This window comes from Vulpes lagopus, chromosome X (genome assembly GCF_018345385.1).
Source record: "Vulpes lagopus strain Blue_001 chromosome X, ASM1834538v1, whole genome shotgun sequence".
Lineage (NCBI taxonomy): Eukaryota > Metazoa > Chordata > Mammalia > Carnivora > Canidae > Vulpes > Vulpes lagopus.
In genome coordinates, this window is record NC_054848.1 from 14,808,365 (window position 1) to 14,832,098 (window position 23,734).

Here is a 23,734-nt window from a genome sequence, read left to right on the forward strand (position 1 = left end):
GTTGTTTCCTTTATCTGTGTTGTTCTCTGAAAAATTTTCTGAAACTTTAGAGGGGCTCTTGCCATTCTGGTTATTATTGGAGGATTTTCCTTTATAATTGCCATCAAGCAGTCTTTACTGGCATTATGGGGTGTAGCAGAAATCCCTGTGAATTGAGATTTCCCTCATTTTCCTCTTCAGTGAAATGGGACATCAGATAAGATGCTCTTTAAAATTCTTGCCACTCAAAAGTCTCTCAGAATGCTCTATAGCTGCAAGTGCACATGGATAGAAAAGGCATTGATTACCCCCTTCTACTACTTTTGCTTGCTCCCTTAGCTATTACCCCATTAACATTTTTTTAAAAGATTTTATTTATTTATTCATGAAAGACACAGAGAGAGAAAGGCAGAGACATAGGCAGAGGGAGAAGCAGGCTCCAGGCAGGGAGCCCCATGTGGGACTCGATCCTGAGACCACAGATCACGCCCTGAGCCAGGGGCAGGTGCTCAACTGCTGAGCCACCCAGGTGTCCCTCCATAAACATTTTTTTTTAAGAGAGAGGGAGAGAGCACTGCTAGCAGGGTGGGGAATGGGGAAAGGGGCAGAGGGAGAGGGAGAGGGAGAGAGAATCTTAAGCAGGCTCCACACCCAGCAGGGAGCCCAACATAGGGCTTGACACAGGGCTCAATCTCGCAACCCTGAGATCATGACCTTAGCCAAAATCAGGAGTTGGCCACTTAACCAACTGAGCCACTCAGGTATCTCACCCTGTTAATGCCCTAACATGCTCAAGCGCCTTTCCTCGATTTTCCTTTTGTTTTGGTTTGGATACATTTTTTTCCTCATGCCATTCTGTTTTGCTTTACCCCCAACTGCTTATTTTTAAAAATTGCAAACCTTCAGAGAGAAGAATACAGCGAACACCTACATTCCCTTCACTGAGATTCACCACTTTGTTAACATTTTATCATTTTCTCTCTCCCTCTCTCCTCTATCTCCCTCTCCATTTGAAAGTAAATTGTAGACAATATGATATTAACCTCCATGTACTTCAGCATGAGTGTCCTAAAAACAGGAATATTCTTTTATATAACTATAATTTTATATCACTCTGAAAAGCATTTAGCATTGGTAGATTAATATTGTCTAACATGGAGCTCATATTCAGAATTTTCCTGCTGTCCAAAATGGCCCCTTGTAACTGTTTTTCCCTTCTCTTTGGAAGAAAAGCCCTCCCTTGCCCTCTTCTTCCCTCCACTTACTCTCCTCCCTCTCAGAGCTTGCTCTTGAAAGGGGCGTTTACACTGCTGTCTCCTACTTTCTCCATTCAATCCCATGGAAAATGGTTTTGACAAGTTCTTGAATGACCTTGAAATCCAGTGGACCATTTTCAGTTCTTATTTTGCTTGGCTTCCTGGTAGTGCTTGGCACTCTACACACATCCCTCTTAAAATACTCATGGCCCTTGGCTTCAGTGACTGCACATTCTCCTTGTGTCTCTGAACTGTTTATAAGGGCTCCACTTTCTCCCAAGTTCTAAATATTAGGATTCCTCTGGGTTCCTCTTGGTTCTTTTCTTTTGTCACTCTAATGCTCTCCTTGGGTGACTTTACTCTCATGGTTTTAATTATCATCAGTATATCAAAAGTGCCAAATCTTTATTTTTGGCCCATATCATGTAATATATCCCTGCTTTTTGGCATCAATTGGAAATCATTTTCTTTTCATTTTTTCTATTTTCTTTTTTTATTTTCAGTACAGTGTTATATTAGTTTCAGGTGTACAGTATAGTGATTCAACAATTCTATTTACCACTCAGTGCTCATCACAATAAGAGTACTCTTAGGGAATCATTATATTTTATTTTATTTTTAAAAGATTTTATTTACTTTAGAGATAGAGAGTCGTGGGGCGGGGGTTAGGAGCAGAGGCAGAGGAACAAGGAGACCCTGGGCTGAGCAGAGTCCAATGTGGGGCTTGATCTCACAACCCTAAGATCATGACCTGAGCCAAAATCAAGAGTCAGATGATCAACCTACTGAGCCACTCAGGTGCCCTGAGAATTATTTAAAATGAGTACTTTTCTTTTTTGTTTTTTTTTAAAACTATTTATTGATTTAAGTAATCTCTGTAACCAACGTGATGTTCGAATTTGTGACCCTGGAATCAAAAGTCCCATGCTCTTCTGGCTGAGCCAGCCAAGTGCCCCAAGAGTACTTTTCTTTTTGTAAAAGGAGACCACTTTCTTGATCTGAAATTGTGATCCCTCTCAATAATAACTTCAAGTTAATCATTCACTTTTTGGTATGATAATGAGGTGGCCTTGAGGTTTATATAGGACTGGTACTACAAACACATTTATTGCCTGTATGAAATAGGCACACAAAACCAAAACATCCTTTTTATTCTTTACACCAATTAAATGCATCTTCCTTTTTTTTTTAAATGCATCTTCCTATTTTTCTTTATTTGCTATGTGACTAATTCACCAATGCTTTAGAAATGTTAAGTATTATGAGACTCCACCATGGATTATTTAGATATCCATTCTAGAATCATGAGCCTTTAGGGGGTAGAGAGTATTTCTAAAAGGATATGAAGTCCTACCTCCCCATTTAAATGTTCTTTACCAAAAAAAAAAAAATAAATAAATAAATAAATAAATGTTCTTTACCAGCTTCTAGCCTTGACTAGACCATTCACGAAGAAGCCAGCTTTTAGTCGGATCCTGTTAATTGTTAGAAAATCCTGTTACAAAGAGACATATTTCAACCGAGTGTAAGAAAGGGCATTACCTCAGCCCCAATTGCCAGTTATTTCCCAGAATCAGAACACTTGTCTTATTCGATTATGGCTTTATATGGCATTATCTTTTCAGCAGCTACAGAAGACAAAATTTAATGCTGATCATATCTGACCTTGGGTGAATAAATGTGGCAATAGAACTCAGATTAGTAATTAATAACAAGGGAGACATAAAACAGAATTGCAGTCAAGACATTTAATTTTTTAAAATTCTGAGTGAGAATTAAAGGTCATTATTGAATCGTTGAATAGAACATATTTCCTATGAGAAAATATTTTAATAATTTAAAATGCTAGTAATACTTTTACATAACTAGATTTCTTACATACTTAAAAATATAAGTTTTTAAAAACTGAGATCTTCATGATAACGATTCTTTTAGAAAATTGGCAGAAATTCATAAAGTAGAGAGGTCACAGTTACTTGCAAACTGTTGTTTCCCTGATTTCACTGATTTAGCTTATAAGTTTGGTATTGTATAGATAAAGCCTCATATTTTCCTGAACTATGGTGTTAGCCAAAGATTACAGTTCTTATGGAAACGTCCACAAAATGGGCTTTATGTAATCTTTATGCTGTTTCATTGTCCTGTTGAATAAAAGAAGGCTTTAAGTGGGGGGCATTTAAAAATCTGAATCCTAATAAATGTGAAGAGAAAGAGTTAGAAAATCACTATTTTGCAACCACCATTGAAAGAATAGATTTGGGCAAAAATTATCCATGGATGTTTTGGAGAACAGAATGTATACAAAGTCCTAAAGCCTTGTTCCTGCAAATTGTTTATTAATTATAAAGAGGAAGCAAATATGTCCACAGTAGAGAATTTTAGGTAGACCCTATGGGGTGACCCGATTGGGTAGAGGGGTCAGCTGCAAGGGTGGTGAAAGAATTCACCTGAGGCAGAACAAAGGAAATAGAAGTTTATTGGATACATGGCAAGGGGGCAGCAGGCAGGACAGCAGAGGAGAGACTGTCTGCCAGGAAGAGGGGATGGGGATGTAGTTATGATGAGGAAGGTGAGGAGATTGGGGATCCTATGAAATTTCCCTTTTTTGGTACCCATGCCTGGTTGTAAGTAGCCCATTGGTCAGCGAGGGCCTGTGGCTATTTGGGGGATGGTCTCCTAATGAGCCAGTTTTCATTCAGCCAGGTGGTCGAGTTCTTATTACTCAAGCCTGCTGCCCAAAAGTGGCCTCTACAGGCACCTCCTAAACCAAATAATCTAAGTTCATATCACCAATAATGAGACAAACGAACATCATGTGCCTCCTGATGTAACCTACTTGAAAAAGTCTCATTACTTATTCCTGCCAAAATATATAACCTGAATCTAATCATGAGGAAATAGCAGACACATCCAAATTGAGGGATATGTTAAATAACTAGCCTGTACTCTTAAAAAATTTCAGTATCTTTAAAGAGAAAAAAAGGCTAAGGAATTGTTCTAGAATAAAGGAGACTGAAGAAATGATGATATTATGGGTGGAGAGAGAGAGCACAAGAGAGAGAGTAGGAGAATGCATATGTGACAGAATATTAACAGTTGCACTATTCTTACCTTTCCCCATATGTTTGAAAATGTTTCAAAACAAAAGGCAAGAATATCCCAGTCCTGTACAACCTGAGCTTTTTGGCGAGGTTGTGATGGCTGTAGCCTAGGGTTCTGCCCTTTGGGAGTGTCATTTATTAGTTCTTCCTTGTTTTTGCCTTCTCCCACCTTTTATATCCATCACAGACTCTGTGTACCACGTCCTGGCATCATCTCGAGCAGCTTCACTGTATCCATGAACAGCCCCAAATACACTGGTGTCTCAGTTCCTTGACCTCCTAAGCCCCAGCATCCCCTTACTCACTCTACTTGAACTACTTGCTCCTGTGTCCTGGTCCCTATGGCCACCCGGATCAGCTTTGCCTCTGCAGTCTTTATGACCATTATCCCATTTTCTGATCACTTGATCTTCATTGAAACCTCTGGACCTTAACCCCTTCCCATGTGTCTCTGTCTCCCAGCCCCCTCTTGTCTTCACTTTCTCTCCCCATCTTCTATTGGCTATCACTCAAGCCAGTTAACAGATCATACACAGTAATCATACTTTAGGCAATTCAAAAGAGAAGTAATGGGTGAAATGTTTAATGTTCCTAGAACACTTGCTAGCAAACTTTGCTACAGTTCCTTGATGGGAAAGTCAAGGATATTAGTGACTTGACTTGAAAATTTTCTACAGGGATGATTCATAGATATACATATATTTATATATGTATATATGGATATATATGAATATATATGGATATATATGTATATATGAATATATGTATATATGAATATATATGAATATATACATATATTTTTTTGAGTAGCCTTTATTTTTTTATTATTTTTTAATAAATTTATTTTTTATTGGTGTTCAATTTACCAACATACAGAATAACACCCAGTGCTCATCCTGTCAAGTGCCCCCCTCAGTGCCCGTCACCCATTCACGCCCACCCCCCGCCCTCCTCCCCTTCCACCACCCCTAGTTCGTTTCCCAGTTAGGAGTCTTTATGTTCTGTCTCCCTTTCTGATATTTCCCACACATTTCTTCTCCCTTCCCTTATATTCCCTTTCACTATTGTTTATATTCCCCAAATGAATGAGAACATATGTTTGTCCTTCTCGGATTGACTTACTTCACTCAGCATAATACCCTCCAGTTCCATACACGTTGAAGCAAATGGTGGGTATTTGTCATTTCTAATGGCTGAGTAATATTCCATTGTATACATAGACCACATCTTCTTTATCCATTCATCTTTCGATGGACACCGAGGCTCCTTCCACAGTTTGGCTATTGTGGACATTGCTGCTAGAAACATCGGGGTGCAGGTGTCCCGGCATTTCATTGCATCTGAATCTTTGGGGTAAATCCCCAACAGTGCAATTGCTGGGTCATAGGGCAGGTCTATTTTTAACTCTTTGAGGAACCTCCACACAGTTTTCCAGAGTGGCTGCACCAGTTCACATTCCCACCAACAGTGTAAGAGGGTTCCCTTTTCTCCGCATCCTCTCCAACATTTGTTGTTTCCTGCCTTGTTAATTTTCCCCATTCTCACTGGTGTGAGGTGGAGGTGCTATCTCATTGTGGTTTTGATTTGTATTTCTCTGATGGCAAGTGATGCAGAGCATTTTCTCATGTGCATGTTGGCCATGTCCATGTCTTCCTCTGTGAGATTTCTCTTCATGTCTTTTGCCCATTTCATGATTGGATTGTTTGTTTCTTTGGTGTTGAGTTTAATAAGTTCTTTATAGATCTTGGAAACTAGCCCTTTATCTGATACGTCATTTGCAAATATCTTCTCCCATTCTGTAGGTTGTCTTTGAGTTTTGTTGACTGTATCCTTTGCTGTGCAAAAGCTTCTTATCTTGATGAAGTCCCAATAGTTCATTTTTGCTTTTGTTTCTTTTGCCTTCATGGATGTATCTTGCAAGAAGTTACTGTAGCCAAGTTCAAAAAGGGTGTTGCCTGTGTTCTCCTCTAGGATTTTGATGAAATCTCGTCTCACATTTATATCTTTCATCCATTTTGAGTTTATCTTTGTGTATGGTGAAAGAGAGTGGTCTAGTTTCATTCTTCTGCATGTGGATGTCCAATTTTCCCAGCACCATTTATTGAAGAGACTGTCTTTCTTCCAATGGATAGTCTTTCCTCCTTTATCGAATATTAGTTGACCATAAATTTCAGGGTCCACTTCTGGGTTGTCTCTTCTGTTCCATTGATCTATGTGTCTGTTTTTGTGCCAGTACCACACTGTCCTGATGACCACAGCTTTGTAGTACAACCTGAAATCTGGCATTGTGATGCCCCCAGCTATGGTTTTCTTTTTTAAAATTCCCCTGGCTATTCAGGGTCTTTTCTGATTCCACACAGATCTTAAGATGATTTGTTCCAACTCTCTGAAAAAAGCCCATGGTATTTTGATAGGGATTGCATTAAACGTGTAAATTGCCCTGGGTAACATTGACGTTTTCACAATATTAATTCTGCCAATCCATGAGCATGGAATATTTTTCCATCTCTTTGTGTCTTCCTCAATTTCTTTCAGAAGTGTTCTATAGTTTTTAGGGTATAGATCCTTTACCTCTTTGGTTAGGTTTATTCCTGGGTATCTTATGCTTTTGGGTGCAATTGTAAATGGGATTGATTCCTTAATTTCTCTTTCTTCAGTCTCATTGTTAGTGTATAGAAATGCCACTGATTTCTGGGCATTGATTTTGTATCCTGCCACGCTACCAAATTGCTGTAGGAGTTCTAGCAATCTTGGGGTGGAGGCTTTTGGGTTTTCTATGTAGACTATCATGTCATCGGCGAAGAGGGAGAGTTTGACTTCTTCTCTGCCAATTTGAATGCCTTTAATGTCTTTTTGTTGTCTGATTGCTGAGGCCAGGACTTCCAGTACTCTGTTGAATAGCAGTGGTGAGAGTGGACATCCCCGTCTTGTTCCTGATCTTAGGGGAAAGGCTCCCAGTGCTTCCCCATTGAGAATGATATTTGCTGTGGGCTTTTCATAGATGGCTTTTAAGATGTTGAGGAATGTTCCCTCTATCCCTACACTCTGAAGAGTTTTGATCAGGAATGGATGCTGTATTTTGTCAAATGCTTTCTCTGCATCTAATGAGAGGATCATATGGTTCTTGGTTTTTCTCTTGCTGATATGATGAATCACATTGATTGTTTTACTTGAGTAGCCTTTAGAATTTGTCTTCTTTGTCCAGAAGCTTCTGATTTACGTGTTCACAAGTACATGTCCTATTTTGTCCTTGAATGGTTACTTAAACCTTTGCTATGTGCAATAATAGGCTGTAGCTGTGGCCTTAAAAAAAAAATAGAAGGATGAATTAGAATATCTTATAACTGGAGAGAATCTTAGAGATCACATTATTCCAAGTTTTCATTGTTCACATGAGATCCTGAGGACCAGAGAGGTTAAACAATCTGCCCAAGGTTACACAGTTGGCACCTGGTTGAGTCAGAACCAAAATGGAAGCCTCAAGATTACAAATTCAAAACTGATTTTTGTTATCCCCTGTGGATGGGTTGCTTGCTGGGTGAGTACATGAGTAAATAGAAAGTCAAAGAAATGACCTCTAGTTCTTGCCCCTCTCTGACTGGAACACCAGAAGTTTCTACAAATGATCAAACTATGATCTCTGTTGTCATTTAAGGAAAGTGATAGTTTTAAGAGGCCTGTCAGTGTTTGGAGACTAAGCCTCATGCTTTACTCTCATTTCCCTTTTGTTTAAGAAAAATGATTTGCAGGGGCACCTGGGTGGCTCAGTCGGTTAAGCGTCCAACCCTTGGTTTGGGGCAGGTCACGATCTCAGGGTTGTGAGATCAAGCCCCACATTGGGCTCCATGCTCAACATGGATTCTGCTTGAGATTCTCTCCCTCTCCCTTGCACCTCCCCCACCCCCATCCCCACCCCCTGCTTGAGCAGTCTCTCTCTCTCTCTCTCTCAAATAAATTAATTAATTAAATGTTTTTTTTTTTTTTAAAGCAAATGTTTTCCAGGGATAAGAATGCTGTGTGGTGCCCTTGCTGTGCAGGGATGCCACAGTTTGTGGATGAGGAAGCCTCATAGGGTTCTTTTTTTGCTTGCTGCCCAAGAAGCAGACTTTGTGACCATCTCATGTCCACTGGGCATGTGCTTGAGCTGTTTTTCCAGTGAAGTTTGAAGTCTCATTGTGACAGTCACACACTCTAGCAGATGGCAGATATAGAATAGCTGTAAACAAAAATAGCAAGGAAAACTGTGGTCCCAGAGCTGAGCCAGACTCTATTCTCATCATGCTTTGAAGAGCTGAGGAAATAGATGTTTTCCCCCTTGTTTAAAGCCTTTTGCTACTAGATGGTTCATACTCTTTCCAGTTCATTGGAATTCGTTTTAATGAGTTCTATCACACTTGTGCGTCTCTTTCTTCCTGACTGGATGTCAGGCCCCTTAAAGTTATATGAAATATTTGCTCATCCTGATGCCTCCTCAGGAGGCCTCTGCCAGCAGAATTTCAAAAGCAGAGAGTCTTTAAATGCCTTATTGTTCTGAAGATAAGCTGCTTGTTTAAAGAACTGTCAAATAAACTCCGATTTAAAAAACAAACCAAACCTAAGACTCCACCAGTCAGCATGAAGAGAAACACAAGATGAAAAGTCTTAACTAAAGAGCAATTTCATTCATTCAACAAATACTTATTGAGCATCTACTATGTTCTAGGGACGGTTCCAGACTCAGGGGATATAGCAGCTAACCCAAAAGACTAAAGTCCCAGAGATTACATCCTAGTGGAAGAAGCCAGACAATGACAAATGAGTAAAATGTATGCTATATCAGATAGTGTTAAGTGCTGTGGTGAGGAAATGAGATAGCAGTGGGGGCCTAGAGGCCATTTTAAAAAGGGTGGTCAGGAAAGGTCTTGCTGAGAAAGTAGTGTTGGAACCAAGAATACATTCTCTAAGGGAGTGTGCCCTCTAGATCCTGGTTGGCCCCGTACTTCTGGCTCCTCACTCTTGGGTTCTGAGATGGTGTGTGTTTGTTCACAGTAGTTTGTGAAATTTTTAATACACTGTTATGTATAGTTAGGAAGTTGGGAGTGGGGGGAACACTAGAAGTTGTTAGCCAGGAGGAAGACAATTATTATGTTATTCCCACCTTAGTTTTTTTTTTTTAAAAAGCATCTACTATTTATTGAGTGCTTCCTATGTGCCAGGCAACATGCTAAGCATTTTATATGAATCAATCAATTAATATATTATGAATACCTGTATCAACACATTACTAATACATTATTATTATAACAGCCCTAGAAGATATGCATTCATTTGTTCAATAAGTATCCATTGCCAGGCCTTACCTCAGGTACTGGGGATATGGCAGTGAACAAAATTAAAGTCCCTATTCTCATGTAGCTTAGCTAATAGGGGAAGATAGACAATAAACATATAAACATAGGAGTGTATGGGATGTCAGCTGGTAAAACGTGCTATGCAGAACAACAGAACAGGTAAAGAGCATAGGGAATGTGAGGTACAGACGCTATGGGAAGGAGGACATTACTGTTGTATATACTGTCTCATTTTTTTTTTTTTTTTTTTACTGTCTCATTTTTTATGGCCGATTCCAAATGCCACACTGGGTTGTACAGCATAATGGTATAAGCCCAGTTTCTGGAATTCCAGAAATCCAGATTTGACTCTGTATTCTCCCACTGACAAGTGATGTGACTCCAAACAAGTTATTTCTGAGCCTCAGTCTCCTTATCTGTTAAATAAGGGTAATGACACTTCATGGGATGGTTGGGAGGATTAAATCAAATATAATTAAATGATCCACAGAAAGCACCAAGCACAGTGCCTGGCACAAAACAAATGCTCTGAATTTATGATTTGCCTTATTCATTGGCCTCCTACATGGATAGTTAATTTCCTGTAAAATACCATGATAATGACTGCCACCATAGAAAAGAAGCCATTAAAAAACAAGAACCAAAAAAACCCTCAGCTTGGCTATAGAGAATCCACCTGTGCTGGGTACAGGAAATTGGCCAGGTAACTCATTAAACCTATGCTGTTGCTTCCTTCTAGAAACAAAAATAGAAGGCCCTTGGGACACATATGGCAATATCTTTTATTTTTGTTTTTTTTTTTTTCTGCATGGAATTAATGTGACAGGGAAGACAAGCCCTGTTATGTGATGAAGCAGCAGGACCAGAAGTGGATCTAAGCTGTCCAACAAGTTCAGAACTGAACGACACAGATCTTCAACTCTATAGGCAGGGTTGGGGGTTATGAATACAGCAACCCCTCGGGGGAGGGTCTATCCTATCTGGGCTGTACCCTTTGCCATTTTGGAGGTTTCTGCTCCAGAGGAGAGTCCTCAGCTGGCTAGAGTGGCTCTGCTGTGTGTGGTGGGGGTAGGGAGGTGGGGGCCAGTTCTTAGTAATCAGGTGAGGTCATAGAGGTCTGCTGTTGGTACACTCCACTCTGCCCTTCCAGTCTCCTTCCTGTGCTGGGAGAGGGTGTTGGGGCAACCATAGAGCAAAGGAGCAATAGCAGGATGCAGATCAGAGTCCATTTTGCCAGCTGCTGCCTAAGTACTCCAAATCCCTGTGTGGGATTCTGATAAGGGCCAGAGCCAGAGGGTCCAGGCAGTTGGCTGCTTGAGGCCTAACCTGAGCCTGCTGAGACTGGCTCATCAGGCAAGGTCTCTTCCTGAGGTGGAAACCATAGAGGGATGTGATGAGAGAAGTGAAGGGAAAGAGCTGTCAGTTGGGTATCAAGCCATTCCTCAGTAACAGGTCTCTGAAGGAGCTCTAAGACACGTGGAGGTAGGCCAGTTACCATCTCTAAGGCTGAGAGAACAAAGGGGAGAGACTGGAATTATTAACATTTAGAAAGTCGGAGGAGGGTTCCCGCAGAAGTCAAACTCAAGCCTTTGAGAGTGGGGGCTGCCCAGCTGGTGCTGGGGTCTCTGAGGGGCAGCCCCAAGGCTGGTTGTGTAAGCACAGTGTACTGCAGACTGGATCTAGCTGCTGCTACAGGGAGACCCTGGGGCAGGGGTGTGTGTGTGGGGGGGAACTATTGCCTGGAGACTCTCAGAGGAACAGGAGGAGTACGTCTCTCATCCTCCTCCAGCCTCACCATCTCCCTCTACTGCCCCTGTTGGCAGAGCCAAACCCATAGCACTCCGCTGATCAGAAATGTGGCCTGCAGAGCCCCAGCCTCAGCATCCACGAGCCCACTAGAGAAGTGTGGGGTGACAGCTGACATGTGATAGCTTAGTAGGTGGCATTCGTGCCCATGTGTAGAGGCTCTGGGACAGGATAGCAAGCATAAACAGGCCTGGTGATTTCTGAGCAGAGAAGGGGGTAGGGGATGGCTCAGCTTACTGCCTTTGCAGGAGAAGAGGCAATGCAAGAGCCAGGGAACTGAGCATGGCTGTCAGCCTTCCATACCTACTAGTAAAATATAGTCTATGAAAGTATTGTGTGCTTATCAAATAAAACAGCAACTCCTCCCCAGGGGAGTGTGCCGAGACCTTGGCAAGGGACTGGCCTGAAGCAAGGCAGAGATAGAACACGGGGCTTGGATCACCTATTTCACCTCATGGGGGAGGACTAGAAGTGATAGTATAAGTAATGTGTGTAGCTTAGTGTCGGGCATATAGTAGGCATTCCATAAATGGTGGCTATTATTATTCAAAGGAAGGAAAGATACAAATAGATTAGGGAAAGAAGTAACTGGCTATAGTGGAGAGAGCTGAGAGTCTGGACTCAGAAGACTTGAGTCCATACTACTAGGTAAGTGACTTGAAGCAAGATATTTGCCTCTCTGAACCTGAAGTTTCCTTATGTGTAACATGGAGATGACACTTGTGTGTATGTGGGGGGGAGGGCTAAATATCTTATAGCAGCCCCTTAACAAATGGTAGCTGTTTTGTCCCACTATTAGTCATAGAAATAGTAAGCATGATTATTTATGATCTGTGGTGCTAACCCCAAGCTGAAGAAACTTTAGTGATCATTTATCCTACTACATCACTGTGCAGATGCAGAAACCGAGACCCAGCAAAAGGTCAGTAGCTCTAGGGAGGTTAAGAGCGTGGGCTACAGGTCAGTGCGACCTGGCTTCAGTTCCATGCTGTGCATTTCCACCTGCTGGCTGAGTGACCTTAAGTAGTCTGTCTCAGCCTCAGGGTGCGGTGAGGACTACAGGAAATGAATCCATGGCCCTGCCCTCAGTAAGTGCTAGGTAAATAGCCCTGGGACAGTTCCTTTGTGCTTGAGGAACAGAGAGAGCCCCTGAGGTGAGAGTTGGTTTATCCTGACCCGGACTGTCCCATAGAAGGGACCTGATAGGTGAGCCCTCCATAATGATATGGTGAGAACAGCTGAGATTTCCAGCCTCCCAATCTTTGCCATATTGAACAAATCACTATTTCTTCTCCCTGTGGCTGTCCCCCTATAATGATCATGATACTTGACCTTATGTCTATTTCCTGGGGTCTTCTGGAAGCTGAATAATGAAAGGGGTGTCTCGAACTAGAGAGTCTTGGAGAAACATAAATAAATACCCTCAGATGACTAGTATATCTAGTGTACCACAGCAGTATTAAGCCAAGGATACTGAGACTGGAGGCTAGAATCCTGCTTTTAGAATTCAAATTGTTCTTGTTATAGTCAACTCTTAATTTTTATGTGCTAACTGGGAAAAATTATAGCATGAATAAAAGAAGCCAGCTGGTGTTGATTGCTCTTCGCTCTAAAACTTGAGGAAGGCATAAGAGACTATATTTTAAATCTCATTATCTCTCACCTGATCGCTTTCTTCAAAGCCATGAAGCAACAGGATGATTCAAAGGCTCAGAGCCCCAGAAGAGAGTCAGTGTACTGAATAATCCACAAATGAGACGATGCTTATCACTATAGTAGCCGTTTCTTTAGCCATCTATTAACCAGGCATGGGGCTAAACTCTTCACCTGTAGTAGCTCATTAAATCCTTATCGTAACGCTATGAAGGAGGGAGGTGTGTTTGCTTATCCATCAGTTTTGTATCACTTGAATCTCAGGTACAGAAGCTGGAGTGAATCCTACTTTGTAATTCATTGTCCTTGTCATCACTGGTCTGTGCGAGACTCTTTCTTATGTTAGCTAATTAATTTGCTTGTTGTACCCTATACACATTCACACATACACCCCATAAATAACCGATCTGGTTGTTTAGTGTCTTTTCCTTTGTATATATTCTTATGAATGTATGTTTTGGTTTTGTGTATGTGTGTTTTAAGTTTATATAAAATGATATGTTATATTTCATTGTCTCTGACTTTTTAATAACTGTTCTAACTAAAACACTATATTTTTAAGACCCACCCATGTTGCTGTGGGTTTATTTAATCTATTGCTCCCAGTTGTGGCATAATAGCCAGTGGTGTGCACACACCACAGTTACACATTCTCCTTCCCAGCGATGGACAGCCAGGCTGCGTTGGTGTCAAATTCCCTACTGCCACAAGCAACAAAACAGGGGTATATAGGATTGCTTTGGGGGTATATAGTGAAGAATGGAATGGCTGCTTCCCAGGGCATACATAGAATATGAATATTCCTGAGTAGTGCCAGAAGTAGGTGCTGTTATTTTCCCCATTTTACAGGTAAGGAAACTGAAGCTTTGAGAGTTTTAATAACTTTTTTTTTTAAGATTTTATTTACTCATGAGAGACTCAGAAAAATAGGCAGAGACATAGGCAGAGGGAGAAACAGGCTCCCTGCAGGGAGCCTGATGTGGGACTCGATCCCAGGACCCCGGGGATCACACTCTGAGCTAAAGGCAGACGCCCAACCACTGAGCCACCCAGGTGTCCTGAGAGTTCTAATAACTTACCAGAGTCTCATAGATAGTAATTAGCAGATCTGGGATTCAAATTCACAACTTCTTGTCCCAAAACTCTACTATTTTTTTTTTTTTGATAGAGATAGTGTGCACAAGTGGGTGGGCAGAGGAAGGGACAGATGGAGAGAGAGAATCCCAAGCAAACACCCCCCTGAGTACAGAACATGACTTGGGGCTTGATCCCACGACCTGGAGATCATGACCTGAGCCCAAATCAAGAATCAGACACTCAAATGAATGAGCCACCCAGGCGCTCCCCAGAAACTCTACTCCTAATGGCTATGCCATCATTATTCTCTGGGTATTTGAGACTTGACATTTTACAAAAACATAAAGGTAAATCTCATTGCAGTGTGTGTTCTTAGAACCTAGAAATCCAGGTGTACTGATTTTTTTCTGAAGCACCTACGTCCCTGTCCTAGAGCTGCATAGTAACTGGTATCCTCTGATTTTCATATCCTACGTGTCTGCAGCGCTAAAAGCCGCATTGGTCATCCAGAACTGGTACCGAGGTTACAGTGCTCGGTTGAAGGCCAGACAACGCTATGCCCTCACCATCTTCCAGTCTATCGAATATGCTGATGAACAAGGCCAATTGCAGGTCTGTTTTGCCAGTTCATCTCCTTTTGGGTAAAATGCTTCTCTTTACCCCTCATGATTGAGAAAAGGAAAGTTTGGGTCCATTTTAAGCTGAGGAACCTTGGTGAAAGCTTTAACAGAGGGTGATATCGTCTCAGAACTAGCTGCGGAGAGTATGATTTGGGAAGAGGATGGTATTTTTCAATCCTGACATTCACATTTTGAAGAGGGCTGCCAGATGTCTAGTTAACTAACACAAAATGGTCTTCTTCTGTTCTTGGGCATGTGCCCCAGTAGGAAGTAAATTTGTTACTTTATGAAGGAAAAAATATTTTAAGGAGTTAAAACATGAAAGACTTTCCTGAGACCAAACCTGTAAGAATTATAGAAGAAAATGTAGATGGGCAAGGAAGGCCTTTTTCAAGCTTCCAAAAATGATGTATACATCCAGCTTTCATGCTTATTAGTAGAAAATAAGTACTTTTTAGCTGTAGAGGGGAGGGGGACCCGTTAGCACCTCGGGCAGCTGGGAGAGCATTCGCCACCACCATGGCTGTTTGGGGGTCCATTCATTGACTAATGTATTTTTATTTTGTCCAGCTCTCCAACTTCTTTTCCTTCATGTTGGAAAACTACACACAAATACACAAGAAAGATCCAGGTAAGAAAAATGTTTAGTCTTTTGAAAAGCAGTCATTAAATACTGAATTGTCCTCCTCAAGGGATGTCAACTCTGAAGAATGGGAGAACAGTAAGAAATTAAAGTGATGTCCACCTGTCTCATCTTTGTGACACCAAACAACCGGTGAAGTCAGTTCAGGTGGCTTTTTTCTCTGATTGTTGTCGACTAAATTTGACTAACTTTGTCACTTTCAAAAAGCCAAATTAGATTTCATTCAAGGTTGATTTGCTGAGCACCTTCTCTGAACCATAATCTGTTGATGTATGATAGTAGCTTAGTGAAGAGGATCTTATTTTTTATGCACAAAACTTTCATGCTGAGAGATGAAAAATATCTTGAGTATCTCATGAAGGAAATCTGGGGGAAATGGTGGCTTGAACACAGTTCTCTGTTTTCTGCAGAGCTAGCTGTCTGTCTGTCTTTTTATCATGTATTTGGTCATTCTCAGATGACTAAGCAAATCATTTCAGGGACAGGCAATGTAGGTACGGTTCAAAATGATTTTTAAATTATAGTTATTCCCAAGGCATGCATTTCTCCTGCAAAATCAAGATGACTGTCGTTATCGTCAAGGTAGATGCTAGACTTAAAAACTTATTTCTTTAATTTGGGCCAACCATTTTTTGTTCTAATTAAAAGTGTATGTCATCTAAGAGCTTCTTTTAAATCATCTCCCGAGCACCCTTCACAGTGGCAAAAGAATGGTGTTTTAATGGCATGCTTTGAGCTGAGCGCATATGTATGAAACTAATTAAAGCATTTAATGATCTGTAGAAGCTTTCTAAACGGTAGAATAGCCAAACCTGAGGAGTGGGGAGTGGGTGGAAGTGGGTATTTTGCCATTTTCTTTCTTTTAGATAATTGCAATTTGAAGATAGTTGTTTGCGCTTCATGTTCTTTGGCAAAATATCTCTGAGAGGAAATATAATGATGATGAAATGAAGCAGCACTCTTTTTGCTAATGACCTAATATTTCGATCTGGGCTGTGCATCAGAACTACTTACGGAGATTCATAGTCACAGATGGCGGGGTTCCAGCCCAGAGATATTTACTCAGGCTCTGTATTTTTTAAAATCTACATGTCAAAAAATTCTGCAGGTGATTTAAAAATATTAAAAAATTTTATCAAAGAAGGAGACAGTGACTTAATCTTCTTATGTAAACTTTTCTTGAAGTATAGCATACATTAAGGCATACAAATTGCAAATATAGGATGCAATACATTTTCTCGAAGTAAGCACACCCTTGTAACCCGCACCCAGAACAAGAAAGAAAACGTTATCAGAGCCACTGAAGCCTATCTCCTGTGCCCCACCCCCTGCCAGTCACTTCCTAACCCCCCCCAGTGATGACTTTCCTGACTTCTACATCCTAGATTGGTTTTGCTTGTTTTTGAACTTCACTCTAAAATGAAAGCACACACTGTTGAGTCTGTCTTTTACTCAATGTCATATTTTGAGAGTCATCCGTGTTGTTGAAATTCGGTCATTCTTATTGTGGAATAATGGTCCATTTTATGCATTTACCAAAATGTATTCATTCTACTGTTTATGGACATTTGAGTTGTTTTCAGTTTGGGTAATTTGAATGATACTGCTATGTGCATTCTTGTACATGTCCTTTTTGGTGAACAAAATATATCATTTTCTTTTGCTATATACTCATTTCTGGTTACCTATTGCTGTATAACAACCCCCCCAAATTTAGTAGCTTAAAAACAGCAACCATTTTGTTGCTCATAATTCTGTGGATCAGGCATTTGAACTGGGCATAGTGGGGATGGCTTGTCGTTGTTCCATCTGGTGTCCGTTGGGCTCATTCAACCTAGCTGGGCTGGGTAGGGAGATCTAGATGGTTTTACTCAGCTGTCTGGGACTTTGGTGTTGGCTCTGAACTGAGATACCTCAATTTTCCTCATGCAGCCTCTCTGTCTAGTAGGATATCCTGGGCTTCTTTACATAGTACCTGGATCCCAAGAGAACAAAGGCAGAAGCTACAAGGCCTATGCTCTGGAACTCACACAAAGTCAGTTCTCCATATTCTACTGGTCAAAGCAAGTCACAAGGGCAGCCACAGATTCATAGGGGCTAGGAGAGCTCTATCTCTTGCAGGGAGGAGAAGAAACGTTATATTGTAAAGGGATGTGGGTACAAGGGGGCATGACTCACTGAGGGCCAGTATTATAAAGATGTACCACGACCCGAGAGTGGATGTTTTGGGTTACAGGGTATGTGTATGTTCAGCTTTATTAGATGCTGATAATCCATCTTACAAAATTTTTGTACTAAGTTTGTACCACTGCCCTCAGTGGATGAGAATGCCAGTTATTCTCTATCTTCTTCAGCACTTGGCATTGTCAGTCCTTTTCATTTAGCCATTCTGCCAGTTATGTAGTAGTATCACATTTCTGCTTTAGTTTGTATTTCTCTGGTGAGCAGTGAAATTGCTTACATTTTTGTCTCTTTAGTGGCCACATCAACATCCTGTTTGGTGAAGTCCTATTCAGGTCTCTTGCCATCCTTTTATTGGGTTAGCTGCTTTTTTCTTACCAAGTTTTCAAAGTGCTCTAAGTATTCTAAATATGAGAATATGAATCTCTGTTAGATAAACATATTGCATATATCTTCTGGTCTTTGGCTTTTATCTCCCTAATCGTTAAATGCTGCCTTTTGATAATAGCAGACATTCTTGATTTTTTTAAAAGATTTTATTTATTTATTGAGACACACAGACACAGAGAGAGAGAGAGAGAGAGAGAGAGAGAGAGAGAGAGAGAGGCAGAGACACAGGCAGAGGGAGAAGCAGGCTTCATGCAGGGAACCCGACGTGGGACTCCATCCCGGATCTCCAGGATCACACCCTGGGCTGCAGGCGGCGCTAAACCGCTGCGCCACCGGGGCTGCCCATTCTTGATTTTAATATAATACAATTTTTCCCCTTTATGGTTAATACTTTCTGCATCTTCTTTGAGAAATCTTTGCCTGATATGAATGTGCATGCCTGTGTGTGTGTGTGTGTGTGTGTGTGTGTGTGTTTGTGCAAAAATAAATACAGAAAAAACCAATAGAATAAACCAGAAACAAATGATCTTGTTTACCTATAGGGGATGAGTGGATGGGTGGGAACAAGGGAGAAAGAATGGGAGAACGGAGTTGGGTAGAGGGCTAAGGGGGGAGTAACATCCTCTGAATGTACCTTTTTGTAGTTTTGACTCTTAGAACTGTGATAATGTTTCATATCCATAAAAAAATAATTACAAACAGGAAAGAATGTGTGTGTCTGTGTTTCCAAAATAGAGTACACACAGTGACAAATGAATTTAACTGTATTACAAATAATAAGATCACCTGATGGAGTTAGGAAAGAAACAAACTAACCTAAGTAACATTAGAAAGTAGGACTTTAACTATAATATGCCTTGATGATGCTTCATTTATATTTTATTCTGTGTGGGGTTTGCTAAGCTTCTGTGATATCTAGGTTGATATTTTCCATCAGGTATAGGAAGTTTTTAACCATTAATTATTTAAAATATCTTTCAAGTCTAAATATCTTTTTCTTTGTGAATCCCTGCTTGTAAACTTAGAAGGCTTTGAAATATTTAAAATGTGGATCGCTGTGCCTGTATTTCTAGACTTTTTTTATGATTTGACTTTTAAAAAATTTAACACTTCATAAGTTTGGGTTGGGATTTTTTATATTAAACCAAAAAAGGAAACTTTGATGCCTAGTGGCTGAAAACAATTAAAGAACACAGCCAAAAAGAAAATGTCCAAGCAGCTAACCAACTTTTCCCACAATGCTTATTTGATAATGTATCTTTTTGCCATGGTTTGTCATGCCTCATTCATCATGTATTCATTTAAAAATGTGTACTAGGGCATATTTATAGGCTGTGCATTCTCTTATATATATCTCTATATATAATTATAGAGTTCTAGAATCTTACTGATTGACTATTGTGTGTAACAGAAAAATTAACTTATAGATTACTTCTATAGGTTGATTTTGTCTAAAATGTTTTCCAGCTTTATTGAAATATAGTTGAATCTAACATTGTAGAAGTTTAAGGTATACAATGCAGTGATTTCATATATGTATATATTATGAAATGATGATCACAATAATGTTAGTTAACACATTCATCACCTCACAGTTACAATTCTTTTGCGCATGGTGAGAACTTTAAAAATTTATTCTCTTAGCAACTTTTAAGCATATAACAAGAGTAGTCTTAACTAGGGTCACCATGCTGTACATTACTATAGATTGCTTTCTGATGGCCCTCTTTGGTGGGAAGGTTCTACATAACCTCCAACTCGGCCTGTTTGGCTGAAGTGCTATGACTCCTAAACAGGTTATTTTTAGGGGCCAGAAGATCACTTAACATTTCCAGATATCAGCACCAGATTAATGATCTGAGGCACAGGGTTAGTTGAGATATTCTGGGTGTTCCATAGGTGGGAGGTGACCTGGAAGCCATTCATTTCCATGTCCTACTACTTAGTTTCTCAAACCAGTTCATAAGACTTGATGGGGAAACCATACATCCATCCCACAGGTGGAAAACCAAAGCTGCTGTACATAGCAATAGGTTTACACAGAGACTGATGGAAATGGGGAGTGGGATGGAGTGTGTGCCAGTGTTGTTTTGACTCTTCTTTCTGCTTCCCAGATCAGCCAAATTGTCCTATCAGACCCAGATATTGTCTATTTTTTGTGGCTATGGTCAATAGTTTATTTTCCCCATTATATCTTCCAGTGATTATTGGTAGTATTTAACAAACTTTTGTTTTATACCTATTTGTATTGTGCTACTATTGAAAGATAGCATTAATGAATTTTTTATTCTTATTGCCAATATTTATTAAATGTTTACCATGTGCCATGTCTTTTAAGTGCTTTAAATATTTCATTTGGTCTTCATGACAGACCACTGAGATTAGTATTATTATCATCTCCTTTTGTTGGATGAGAATATTGAGGCTTAGAAGGTGACCTCCTAAGGTTATTCATCTCAGCAGTGGTAAAGCTGTGTTTTGAACAAGTGTGCTTAACCTCTGCAGTACTGAATTCTCCTATCAGTTCTGGGAGTTTCTCAGTTGATTTTCTTGAGGATGGATATTTAATCACACTGGCCACAGGCAACTTTATTTTTATATCTTTCTATGCAATAGCCACTGCTCTTATTTTGGGTTTGTGTTTTGTTGCGTTGGCTGGAAATAGCAGAACAATGTTAAAATGAAGCAGTAAAAGTAGGCATCCTGTTTTGTTAATGCTTTAATGGAAAAACCATTCTTGTTGATTTAAATTTTTATAATTCTGTTAAGGAGGTAGGCTTTCGTTTCTAGTTTTCTGAGTTTTTTTTTTTTTTAAAGAAAACAGGTGTTAAATTTTATGAAATGTCATTTTGCCATTTATTGAGTTTATTATATGGACACTAAATTTTTTAAAAAAGATTTTATTTATTTATTTATCCATGAGAGACACAGAGAAAGAGGCAGAGGCACAGGCAGAGGGAGAGGCAGGCTCCATGCAAGGAGCCCAACGCGGGACCCGAATGCGGGATCATGCTCTGAGTCAAAGGCAGGTGCTCAACCGCTGAGCCACTCAGGCGTCCCTGGACACTCATAATTTTAATCCAGATTCATAACTGAGAAATGAAATAACTATAAAATGCAGTTCAATTGGTGCTTTTCTTTTCCTAGCCATATTTGGAGCTTGTTTTCAAAGTGACATGTGGGTGGTAGAGGCAGAAATTGTGTATATGTGTGCACGTGTTTTGTTTTTTTTTAATTATGGGCTTTAACATTTTCCCTGTCCAGATTTTGAGTTTGTACTGGGCAAAAGAAAAGATTATATATGGGGGGTAGTTTTGAGATATTTTCTTTAGAACAACTAGTAAAGGTGGTATCATTTGGTTATAATTCAAGATTTCATTATACTTAATTAGTTTAGATTGGTATTGAGAGAATTGTAAATCAAATAGGTAAAGATTCATTCAAATTACATGTTGCACAAATCTTTATATATTGTTGGCACTCATTAAATTATTCTTATAGTTATAATAGTTACAGCCCACACTACTTGCGTTTGAATTGCTACAGCTTTTGATTGTTTTCATACATGACTCACATTAGCTACCCATATTAGGAAGAGAATCTATGTTATTTCTTTTAATGTGGCTAAAAGTCAGCAAAAGGATTATGATTTGATGTTTACTGATATTTCATATTGAGTAGTTTTGACTAGGAATTGGCTTAGGGAAACGATGCTTTTTCATGTATTTATCATGGAACTTATAAGAAATGAAGGTCAACAAACATATGGAAAGAAGGGCCAGACTAAGCTTTTTTGGTTTGTTTTAAAGAAGAAGAACAATATTTTAATTTTCTTCTTAAAAAACAAGATTGCACAATTGGAATTGATGTGTGAGCTGATGAGAAAGGGAGAGTGGACAGAGCATAGGTGAAGGCCATGATTGGGAAAAGAAAATCATTTCATGCTTGTACCTTTTTTTTTTTCATGCTTGTACCTTTCAGTAGGAATTACTCAATGAGTCAGTTATAACATGGTATAGTGAGACCGGTGGGGTTTTTTTGTGTTTCTTTGTTGTTATTGTTGTTTTCCCAAGAGGATCTCCATATTAAAATGTATAGAGTCAGGAAGATATATCTCCATGAGCGAAATGGTACAATCATTAAGATAGGTAGAGTATTTAGGCTTTATTGCTTGCACAATGGAATCTGAGATAAAATTTACCAAGCTGCTCTGCATTTCTAGTTTTCAAACATTACAGGGAGTAATTAAGTTATTCTTAAATCTCAAACCAAATCCAAATGAATAAAATACACTGTGATGGACCACACTGAAGACGTACATTATTATTCCTAAATTTAACTTCTTGTAAAACATCATCAACCACCACCAAAGAAATATTGGGGCACCCAATAATTTAGAAAGCATTTTTAAATTATCAAATATTATAACATATATATATATTTTTTAAGATTTTTTTTTTTTTTTTTACGAGAGATACAGGGAGAGAGAGAGAGAGAGGCAGAGACACAGGCAAAGGGAGAAGCGGGCTCCATGCAGGGAGCCTGACGTGGGATTCGATCCCAGGTCTCCAGGATCAGGCCCTGGGCTAAAGGCGGCGCTAAACCGCTGAGCCACCCGGGCTGCCCGACATACATATTTTTTTGAAAAAATAACGTTTTTTTTTCAAGTTTAGTTCTTAACTGGAATCTCTCAGCATAACTGGATCATGAAAAGAAATGTATTCTATCTACATCTGCTGACGTCATACTTTCTAAACATGTCCATTCTAAATATTCAAAAATATAGAAACAGCTTGCAGAGAACTTCTGATTCCCATTGGCTTGGTAGCATTCAGTGTTAATGAGTTGAAGAATACATCATCATCCTCCGTATCTGTTATCTCTTAACGAAATAACACTGTGTGTTAAACAACCACAATAGCTCAGTGGCATGTAATAAACACTTCTTGCCCACAAGTCTACAGATTATCCGAGTGTTTCTGCTGATCTTGGCAGGCTTGATTTGGCAGTTTTTCTCAAGTCTTGGTGAGAGTTCACTCATGTGTTTGGAGGTCTGCTGGCTGATGGCTGATCTAGGATGACCTTGGCTGGGGTGACTCAGTTTTGTTCTCCATAGTCTTGAAGCTTTCATTAGGCTAGCTTGGGCTTTGTGGCAGTAATATAGGTCCAAAAGAGAAAGCATGGAAGCATACAAGGCCTTCTAAGGTCTTGGCTTAGAAATGGTACATAACACTTCTACCACATTCTTTAGGCTAACACAAATCATGAACCCAACAACCCAGATTTGAAGCCTGGGGAAATAGAATCTTGACAAGAGCCAGGCTAGAGGTTAGGATAGACAATTGGGGTCACTTTTGCAATCAGTCTACCATATCCCCTTTCATCTTTCTCCACCGACATTGGCCAGATTTCTGTTCTTGGCCTGACTGTTTGATAGGTGGCCTAGCAAGAAAGGGACCCTGGGCCTCAGCACCTACTGAAATGGGCAGTGCAGGCAATCTGTTACATAGAAATATTTCTCTCAGAGAGAGGCCCTGTGGGTATTTCTGCCTGTGGTTCATCATCTAACTTTATCTGCTTTGTTATCAAGAAGAAAAAGAAAATCATGTCAGAAAATCTGTTTTTATGTGAAGAGAGAAACAAATCTATTATAGCTAAGTAAAATTTGAAGTGCTTAACAGGGGAAAAATTGAATGCT

General features: G+C 39.9%; 1 protein-coding gene across 1 annotated transcript in view; it reads left to right on the top strand.

The window, feature by feature from the left end:
- PPEF1 (protein phosphatase with EF-hand domain 1) overlaps positions 1–23,734 on the top strand; it is a 122,779-nt gene that overhangs the window by 32,257 nt on the left and 66,788 nt on the right. Inside the window, exons 4-5 of the mRNA XM_041740360.1 lie at positions 14,687–14,814; positions 15,393–15,453. Coding sequence (XP_041596294.1) covers positions 14,687–14,814; positions 15,393–15,453 — 189 coding nt within the window. The remainder of the gene's footprint in view (positions 1–14,686; positions 14,815–15,392; positions 15,454–23,734) is intronic.